The sequence below is a fragment of the Centrocercus urophasianus genome, unplaced genomic scaffold (genome assembly GCF_019232065.1).
Source record: "Centrocercus urophasianus isolate 14NV4802_14NV808 unplaced genomic scaffold, USGS_Curo_1.0 seq_10, whole genome shotgun sequence".
NCBI classification, from domain to species: Eukaryota; Metazoa; Chordata; class Aves; order Galliformes; family Phasianidae; genus Centrocercus; species Centrocercus urophasianus.
This window is the reverse complement of record NW_024884142.1, coordinates 98,819,379-98,829,395: the sequence shown is the minus strand read 5'-3', so window position 1 is coordinate 98,829,395 and position 10,017 is coordinate 98,819,379. Positions and strand designations below refer to the sequence as shown.

General features: G+C 57.0%; 1 protein-coding gene across 1 annotated transcript; it reads left to right on the top strand.

Moving 5' to 3' along the window:
* Positions 1–2: 2 nt before the first annotated feature.
* SRF (serum response factor) lies at positions 3–8,223 on the top strand (the record flags this gene model as incomplete). Its single annotated transcript, XM_042820607.1, has 7 exons — positions 3–173; positions 352–618; positions 3,044–3,305; positions 4,942–5,061; positions 6,002–6,193; positions 6,584–6,660; positions 6,929–8,223. Coding segments are annotated over 7 exons (1,185 nt in total), but the record flags the coding sequence as incomplete, so codon positions are not given.
* Between the last annotated feature and the right edge of the window lie 1,794 nt (positions 8,224–10,017).

Below are 10,017 nucleotides of genomic sequence, written 5' to 3'. Positions count from 1 at the left end.
CGGCGGCGGCCACGGCGGCGTTCGGGAGCGGCGGAGCGGGCGGCGGGGCGGTGAGCGGCGCCAAGCCCGGCAAGAAGACGCGGGGCCGGGTGAAGATCAAGATGGAGTTCATCGACAACAAGCTGCGGCGCTACACCACCTTCAGCAAGAGGAAGACCGGCATCATGAAGAAGGTGCGGCCCCGGGGCACCGGGAGCGGCCCGGAAGCGCGGGGCGGGGGGCGGATGCGGGAAAGCGCGGGGCCGGGGGGGGGATCGGAGCGGGGCGCGGGGAGGAGGGGGCGCCCGCCCGCCGCAGCATCCCCCGCGGAGGGGTCCCCGCGCGGCCGTGACGCCCCGTGCCGCCCCGCAGGCCTACGAGCTGTCGACGCTGACGGGCACCCAGGTGCTGCTGCTGGTGGCCAGCGAGACGGGCCATGTGTACACCTTCGCCACCCGCAAGCTGCAGCCCATGATCACCAGCGAGACGGGCAAGGCGCTCATCCAGACGTGCCTCAACTCCCCCGACTCGCCGCCGCGGTCAGATCCCACCACCGACCAGCGCATGAGCGCCACGGGCTTCGAGGAGACCGACCTCACCTACCAGGTGTCCGAGTCTGACAGCAGCGGGGAGACCAAGGTGAGGCCCCGCTGGGGGCTGGGCTCCCTCCTGCGCCGCTCGGCCCCCGGCCGCCTCTGGGCGCCGTTATCTCTCCCCGGGCGTCTCCATGCGCTCGCACTCATTGATAAAAATTTGATTCTGCCTCCATGGCCTTATAAGGCCTGGTTTCCCTCGCCAGAGTCCCTGGCAGGGCCCCTCACATTCCTTATAAGCTGCAGCTGTCTCTTGCTTTGGTGCTGTTTTGGAAGGGGGCAGGGAGGACATGGGGAATGGAAACACTTGGCTGGACCGAGTGTTCCTGCTCTCTGCTTGGCGGCCCGCTGCTGGGAAGCCCCGGGGCAGGGCAGCTCCTCGAGGGGCTCCAGTGGTTGTGCGCACAGATGCTCAGAGATGTGCAGAGACCAAGGGCTGTGCTGCAGCTCCCTGGGTCCAGTTGGGTGCTGTGAGCTCTGTTGTACCCGTTCCAGTGGGATGAGCAGCAGCATTCCGCTCTTCCACCTAGCTTTGCTCTGTGTATGTATGCCAGCCTTGCCCTGTGGAGGCTACTCAGTGTGCAACAGAACCCAATGAGGGTGCTTGAGAACCCTTTGCTGTTGGTGTAACCCCAAAGACTGAGCACAAACCCAGCTTGGTGCCTTGGGGATCCTTGTGCGTGTTTGCATCCCACATCATCTCTGGTTGTGGTGCTACTGGTACTTGGGGAAGGGATTTCTGCTCTCCCTCTATGTATGCTGCTCAGCCCCATAAATACCACTGAGGGGGAAATATTTGCTAGGGATCCCAGAGGAACTGTTGATGGGATAAGGTGCTGTGGGATGGGTGCCCCCGAACCAGGGCTGGGCCCTGGAAGGCTTCCCACTGATGGGAACCCAGCTGCCCCAGGCTGGCGTGACTCCCTTGGGTGCCTGATGGGAGCTCTGCCAGCCCTTCCCAGCAGGCGTGGGGCAGGAAGGGCTGCGCGTGCCACTGACTTGTCCCTGGTGCAGGGCTTGTTCACACAGCGTCCTTTAAGGTTTCCGCTGGAAATGCTGCCAGGTGGCCCCAAAGGAAACGTGCTCTTGTGGAGTGGTCACTTTGCAGAGATCTGAACCTGCTTCTCTCTGGTGCCAGCCCAGCTTGGTGCCCTTTGGCTTAGGCTCCAGGCACAGCCCTGCTGATGCTCTGAGAGCTGCTCCCTGTACGGACAAGACCTGCAGGTGTTTGGCTGCAGCAGCAGCGTGAGGAGCCGTGCAGCCAGCAGCAGCTGCGAGGTCCTCCTGCCGTGCCGAGCTCCAGAGCCAGCCCTGGAGCGCAGCTGGGATGGCAGCAGGGTCAGGGGGATGCTGTGCTCTTAGGACAGCTCCAGCCTCCCAGCAGAGCTGTTGTGTGCTGATCTGGGCCATCCACCAGAGGACCCAGTGCCCTGTTTGGAGGGAGATCAGAGTTGGAATAGGAGCTTGGGGTGGAGGAAAGATGGGGCTTTTTGCCTCACCTGGAGTGCAGAGCAGGTAGTGGAGTGCAGAGTGGGATCCCTTCTGTGCAGCACCTGGGCCAGAATGTACAGGATTATCCTAAATCTGTGGTTCATTGGGTACGCTTGCTGAGAGTGGCTCATCGCTTGGCTCCTGCATGCAGACTGGGCTCAGTGGGGTGCTGGGGTGGCTCAGGGTGCCCAGGGGCTCAGGAGCATCCCAGACAGGTGGGAGGAGCGGGCGTCCAACCCAGTTCTCCGTGCTGTCACCGCAACCTAGGAGTGGCAAGTTGGAGATGGCAGGCTGGGGAGGACAGAGTTGGGTGTGTGTGGTTGGAGCCCCTTTGTTTTTCTGTTTGTACTATGGTTTGCCCTCATGTTTTAAGGGAGTCCTGGAGTGCTCTGTGTGCATCTCTCAGGCTGCCTTTCCCATGCCCCAGAGGATGTAGTGTGGAGATGTTACAGGCCCTTGGGCATGCAGAGCTGTGTGTGAGGATGAGGGAGCTGGGCTGTTCCAGCTGGAAGTGAGCCGACTGTGCTGTGGCTCACACAGCCAAGTGGGCTTCATGGCCCAGGTGGGAGTGTGCCTGTGGCTCCCACGTTGCGGGGGGCTGTGGCTGAGCTAATGGAAAGTGCCTGCGCTGGGCGCCGCGCCGTGATCACGTGCCTCTTCTAATTTGGACGTGGGGGGACCGCAGTGCCAAGGCAGAGGGGCTCTGCTCTCCTCCCTCGACGGGCCCTGGGGCAGGGCCGAGTGCCCAGGATTGGCTCCCCCCTGTCTAAAATGGGCTGCCTTCCCTTTTTTAGCTGTTCGGAGAGCTGTGAATTCCTGGCTGCTGGCAGCCTGACAAGCCGGGAACAAGGCGCAGCACGTGGGAGCGCTGGGCCCGCCGTGCTGCGGGAGGGCTGCGAGCGTGCCCGTCTTAACCCTTCCTTGGCAGCACGGGGGTACAGCCCGCAGAGCCTGAGCTGTCACCCCTTCTCATTCCCCAGGATGTGCTGAAACCGACCTTCACTGTCACCAACCTGCCAGGGACAACGTCCACCATCCAGACGGCACCTACCACCTCGTCCTCCATGCAGGTCAGCAGCGGCCCCTCGTTCCCCATCACGAATTACCTGGCGCCAGTGTCTGCCAGCATCAGCCCCAGTGCCGTCACCAGTGCCAACGGGACAGTGCTGAAGACTACTGGAGCCAGTGCAGTGACATCCGGGGGCCTCATGCAGATACCCACCGGCTTCACCCTCATGTCAGGTCAGTGCTGCTCGGTGCTGAGCGCCGTGTCCATCTGTCCGTCTCTGCACTCGAAACATGTTGAGAATGGGAGACCTGGCTGCAGGTGGAGGCAGGCAGTGGTTGCTGCTTTAGGATGATCGTGGCTGGGACGCTTTGCTTGAGCGGTGACAGTTCCTTTAGGGCCCTGCTGCTGGGAAGGGTGTGGTAGCAGGGAGCTGAGCAGGGGTACCCCAGGGCAGCACTGAGAAGCCTGGAGGGAGCAAAAAGAGCTGATGGTGATGAAGCCTTTTTTTTCTCCCTCCTTTTGGCAGGTGCTTCCCTGTCTCTGGGGTCCCCTGCCATTCCTCTCCCTCATTTACAGCCGCACTTGCTGGCTCTTTCCAGCTACATCAGGCACAGCACACGGTCTTCCACTTCCCTGCCAGAGCTGGAGGGCAGATCGTGTCGCTGACAGGTCAGCACTTGCTTCTGCTGCGTTCATTTTAGACTGGAGGGTGAACGGAGGCTCCTGCAGGGTCCCTGTCCTTGCTCAGGGAGCTGACCCCAGCTGGGAGCTAGGGGGAGTGGTGGAAGGAGGGAGACTGTGGTGCTAAGATACCCTATGGATGTGGTTTTGAGTGCTAGTGTTTGACTCTAAGCAACTGTCATGCTTAGATCTGTAGTTGGCTGCTGAGCCACGGTGCAGAAGATTGGTGATGAAAGAGGCAGAGGTGTTGCTGTGTGGGCATTGTCCTTGGCAGGAATCTCTTATTGTACCAACTGGAGGGCTCTCTGAGTGCTGTGCTAGGGTTGGGGTACCGTCTCCTTGGTACCAGCACTGAGGGCGAGACAGTATTCTTGTGTTGTGCTTGCTTGTTTCCATGCTGCTAAGTCTGATGGCCTCTTACAGCTCCTGCGGGCCCACGCAAGGGGACCATATTTCCCTTCTGGTCTGGAGGAGCTAAGAGAATAATCAGTGATTCTGTGTTTCTGGTGCACTGTGTAGGGAGATACCCAACCTGTGGCTTCTGGTGCAGTGTGTGGGGAAATGCCCGACCTGCGGTTTCTGTCTGGCATCACTTGCTGTTCCCTCTGGAGGCAAAACATGAGCCTGACTGGGGGCTTCGTGTTCTGCTCAGTGTCTGCATAGCCATGCTGAGAGCTGTGTGGTGAGCAGGCTGGTCCAGAGGCTGTGTGGCTGTGCCCGTGCAGCTCTGGGCTGCATGCTGGGGCAGCTGTGCTCTTGTTCCTGTGCAAGGCACTGCAGTGTCTTTGGGGTGGCTGTTCCTGAGTGCCCTGCGGAGAATGATGCTAGGCTCTGGAGGGTGAAGACCCTGCTGGAAGGTGGGCTCTTGCCGTTCTGGTTAACGCTGTGAGCCTGGCTTTGTGGGGCTGCTTGAGCAATGGGCTGTGCTGGGGCCCTCTCCTCCCAGCATCTTCTGTGCTGTGTCCTTGTGGAGCCAGGAATGGTAATGAAGGCCACTGACATTCCTGAACTATACCTAGATGTTGGACAGAAGCTGCTGTGGCATTTCCTTTTCCCTCCAGTGTCCTGCAGGCCACCTGACCCCTCCTTGGCCCTTGTGTGCCAGCAGTGTGATGGGCCATGTGTGGAGCTGTGCATGGCCAGAGAGGGATGAAGACTGACAGACTGAAGGCTCCCTTCTCTCCCCAGGTGGCACCATGGCTCAGCAAGTCCCTGTCCAGGCGATCCAGGTGCACCAGGCACCGCAGCAAACGTCTCCCTCCAGTGACAGCAGCACTGACCTTACTCAGACCTCTCCCAGTGGAACAGGTAATAGGGACTTTATGATAACTGTGTTCTCTCTTCCTTCCTAATCACTGTTGATACTGACTCACCCCTGCTCCTGGCCCAGCATCGTTCAGTCCAGCTATCCCAACCAAGCTGACAGTTCCCCAGATTTATTTATCCCTATTACCAGCTCCCATGCTGTGCTGCTTCTAGATAGGTGCTGCTGTGCAGAGTACCTCAGCAGATTTCAGAGCCTCTCTTGGTGCATTACTTGCTTTTCATAGAATCATTAAGGATGGAGGAGACCCTTAAGGTCTCCAAGTCCAACCATCAAGCCATCCCCACCATGCCTACCAACCAAGTCCCTCAGTGCCACAACCCCACAGCTCTGGGACACCTCCAGGGATGGTGAGCCCATCACTCCTTGGGCAGCTGTGGCACTGTCTCAGTGCTCTTTCAGAGAAGAAATGTTTACTAAGAAACAACCTGAACCTATCCTGGTGCAACTTCAGGTCATCACCTCTCATCCTTATCCTGCAACATGGAGCTGGGAGCATGTTGCCAGGCTCTCCCTAGTTCTCAGATGGTTTCTTATTGATCCAGCATTGCCCCTTGTACAAGGCATTAGTTTGCATGTTCTTGAGACTTTGTATGTACAGAGGCACCTTTTTTTGCTACCAAAAAAAAAAAAGTGCCTGGGTGCGGATTGAACCCAGTTCAACAGCTTAATCAGCTTCATCAGGAAACCTGTGACATGGTTTGAGTTCAGTCTTGGGATACTTGGCTATAAGGCTGCCTTGCCCTCAGTTCTCACTGATCAAAACCCTCTTGCTTGTTCCCTGTGTTTCTTGGGAGAACAATGTGGGTACCTCCACATGTCTGCTGCTTGCACGTGTGGGGGCTGAGGGAGCGTGGCTGAGCAGGTGTGCAAGCGTGGCAGGCTCCTGCAGTGTGGCTCACGTGTCGTTTGTCCTGCTGCCAGTGACCCTCCCAGCGACCATCATGACGTCGTCTGTGCCAACCACCGTGGGTGGCCACATGATGTACCCCAGCCCGCACGCGGTGATGTACGCGCCCACCTCTGGCCTTGCGGATGGTGGACTTGCAGTCCTCAATGCTTTCTCGCAGGCACCCTCAGCAATGCAGGTGTCCCACAGCCAGGTCCAGGATCAGAGTAAGTCTGGGTTGGTGCTTTTCTGGGGGGCTCTCATTTTTGCATGTGTTTTTTTGCTACATATTGATCCCTCAGGGTTTTCTTTTAAGCAGTCATATCTGTCAAAAAGACCCAGCAAGAGCCTGTGCTTTTTAGAACCAGCTCCTCTCCTGCGTAAAGGATTCCTTGAGCCATTTGCTGGGGGAGAGGATGAAAGTTGCTGGTGTGGGGAGCGTGGAAATGGGGCAGGCAGTGGCAGGTGGGGGGAGCCAGGAAGACTGGAGAAGAAGCGTAGGTGCATAAGGGGCCAAAACAGTATGAAGGCACGCATGCAGGATGTGGATTGAAGGCTTATGCTGGGCTCCCAGCATCTGGAAAACGATGTCATTTGTGTCATTCCCTCTGTGGCAGGTGGCGTCCCCCAGGTATTCTTGACAGCCCCATCAGGCACCGTTCAGATCCCAGTCTCAGCTGTCCAGCTTCACCAGGTAAGTGCAGAGCAGTGCCTGCAGATGTGGTGGAGGCTGTCACTGTTTTTCCTCGGGGGCGGTGCTGGTCCTGCTCTGCCTGGACATCCTTTATGGGTCTGGGCACTTGAGTAGGACCAGTCCTCAGGTCTCGGAGAGCTGGGGGAGCTATTTGTGCCACCTACACGTGGGCAAGGAGTTCTTGCCCTCTTGGGTGAGGGATGCTGGCTTGCTGGTGGAAGCAGTCTTAAGGGCATGCTGTCCCTCAGCTCCTCCCTTCTCTCTCTAGATGGCTGTCATTGGGCAGCAGAGCAGCAGCGGCAGCAGCCTGACGGAGCTGCAGGTGGTCAACTTGGACACCTCGCACAACGCCAAGAGTGACTGAGAGGCCTCTGCTGCTGGCCTTGTGCCGTCCCTGGCTTGTCGTGCTGGGGCTGGCAGCAACTCTCGTACAGACTGCACCAGTTATTTATTGTTGCCTTTTCACGTTTCCTTCATCCACACATGCACACACACACGCACCCACCCACACACACAGCATGCAAGGGGCTGCAGGACCCGCCTGGGGAGAAGCTGCGCTGAGGCCGTGCAGGGCTGGGGGCCGTTGGGATGCTCGTCTCTCGCCAGCCAAAGAAGCTTGTCTCTTGAGGGGAGGGTGTGCTCCGTGCTGTACATAAATCCTGGGGGCCTTCCCCAGCTGGAGGCCCTTAGGGGTGCTCACCCTGTCTGTGGGTGTTTGTGTGGGGCTGGGGCCTGGAGCTGTCCTGCGGAGCTGCACAGGCCTCAGCAATGTGCCTTTGTGGGGGGGATGGGTCCCGGCTGCGGCAGCTCTCCCTGGCCTCTGCAGGGAGCAAGCGGCCTACTTGGACGTGCATCTCTGGTTGGGTCTGGTGTATGGCCCCAGCCTCCTCACGTGCACTACAGCAAGGCCTCCGCCCTCAGTGCCTCCTTGCTGGGCTGCCTGGTGGGTTGGCAGCTGCAGCACACAGCGGGTGCCCAGCAGTTCAGCAAGGCCCTAGGGGAGGGGGGGGGCTTTGCTGCCAGCTCAGTCCCGTGCTCCCATCTTGGCCCTCATGCTGCTTGTGGACTCCATATGCCCAAGGGGGGACGTGACTGGATCTTTTCCGCATCCCTCTGCTGCAGCTCCAGCCACCGCTTTCTAAATTTTTTGATGCAAGGTGGAGAAGCAACTCCAGTGCCAAAGGGAAGAGTCCGTGGGGCACTGAGCTGCTGGTGGGCAGCATGCTCCTCCTGGGAGCACCGGGGCTGGAGGAGCCTCAGCAGGGCCACGGGAGAAGGACTGGAGTGTGCTTGGTCCTGCATGGGAGCTGCTCCCTGGCCCTGCAGGGAGAGCGAGCAAGGAGCTGCTGCATCCTTAGGGAGAGGAGCAGCTACTGTAACTTCTTTTTTTAAGTTAAAGACAAAAGAAGCCTTGGGGGGGAAAAAAAAGAAAAAAAAAAAAAAAAAAAAAAAAAAAAAAAGAAAATGACTTTATTTTTCTAAGTGTTAAACTCAGTATTTATGTAATACTTTAAGGAATAAAAGTTTGGCTCCTGTACAGTTTTCATGGGGTTTGTACCTGGGGGATGGGAGAGGGGTGGGTGGGTGTGGAGGCAGGAAGGGGCCTTGCTTTTGAGTTTGTATTGTAACCTTGGACATGTTCCCTCCGCATTAGCGTTTAACTGTGCTGTGCTGGGCTGTCCCCAGCCCTCCCTGGGGGATGAGGGGCTGGCAGCAGCCGATCTCCGCTCTCCCTGCCCGTAGTGCAGGTGGCACCTCCTGAACTCCCATCTGAGGGTCTGGGCTGGAGTTTCCCTCTCCACAGCCTCAGCTTGTGCTGTTTTTTAGTGCACAGATGTGGATGAGTTCCTTCCATGACCTGTGCAGAGAGCTTGGGGTGTGCGTTAACCTTGACCCAAGGCCGTCATCAGGGCCGTGCTTTGCTCTGCTTTGCTCGTGCTGGCCCTGCGGGGCTGTGATGGCAGTGCTGCTGCTGGGCATCTCCTCCCTGCCTCCCCAAAGGCAACTGCTGGTTAAACGCTAATGGTGTCTTTTATTTAAGTGCAGACTTGTAAGAACACTCGTGTATCAGGGACGAAATGGCATTTATTGTGTGGTGACATTTTTAATTCATTTTACTGGTTTGAGGGTTGTGTGTGTGCGTGCGTGCATGTGTGCGGGTGTGTGTGTGTGCATAGGTGTGTGTGGGATTTTTTTTTTCCCCTCCAGTTTCCAGGGTTGTGTTTCTGGAAGGATGTGGAAGTAATCACAGTACTATGTACAGAGCTTTCTTTTGTATGGAAAAAAAAAAAATTACTCTTTCAATAAATGTTATCATTTTGTGCACAGAGCTGGCGTCTTGTCTGTGCTTTGCAGGTGGAGAAACTTTAGGGAAAAAAAAACAGCGTCAATGGATAGGGATGAGATGGGGCAGAAATCAAAGGAAGAAGGGCATGTGGTGACCATCAGTGGTGCAGGGACAGCAGTGTCCTCGCTCTTAGTGCAACAGCTGTGTTTCCATGGCAGAGCATTAGCAGCACCTCATGCGTGTGCCAATAAGCACAGTGATGTTGCAGGTGCAGCACGTGCATGGAATGTCAGCTGCTGAGAACAGAAATAGGGGTGGTTGTGCATGTGCTGCCAGTCTTCATGGTGTTTTGTGGCAGTTAGGAACAATGTTTTCCCTTGATCAGTGCAAATATTCTGTACTTATCTCTACAGGAGATGAAGGGACTCATAAAGGCAAATTGCCTCTTCAGTTTCATGAGTACCAGGGGTAGGAATGAGATTGGGCACATCCACATAGTTGCTTCAGGATCAAATAAGAAAGCAAATTCTCAGCAGTTTAGCCTTTAATTAATGTCAGGTAGGGCAGGGAGGTGATTGTTCTCCTCTGCTCTGCCCTCATGAAGCCCCACTTGGAGCACCGTGTCCAGGCCTGAACTCCCTGGCACAAGAAGGATGTGGAGCTGTTGGAGTGGGTCCAGAGCATGGCCCAAAGATGCTCAGACGGCTGAAGCACCTCTCCTATGTAGAAAGGCTGAGGAAGGTGGGTTTGTTCAGCCTGGAGAAGACAAGGCTGTGGGGAGACCTTCATTGCAGCCTTCCAGTACATGAGATCTTGTAAGTAGGAGGGAGAGCACCTTCTCATATGGTCTGATAGTGATAGGACAACGGAAAATGGCTTTAAAGAGGGGAGATTGAGGTTAGGTGTTAGGAGGTAATTGTTTACTCAGAGGCAGTGAGATGATGGAACAAATTTCTTGGAGAGCTGTGGGTGCCCCATCCCTGGAGGTGCCCAATGCCAGGTTGGATGGGCCCTGGGCAGCTTGAGCTGGTGAGTGAGAGAAGTGCCCAAAGGTTGTCTTCAAGAAGGAG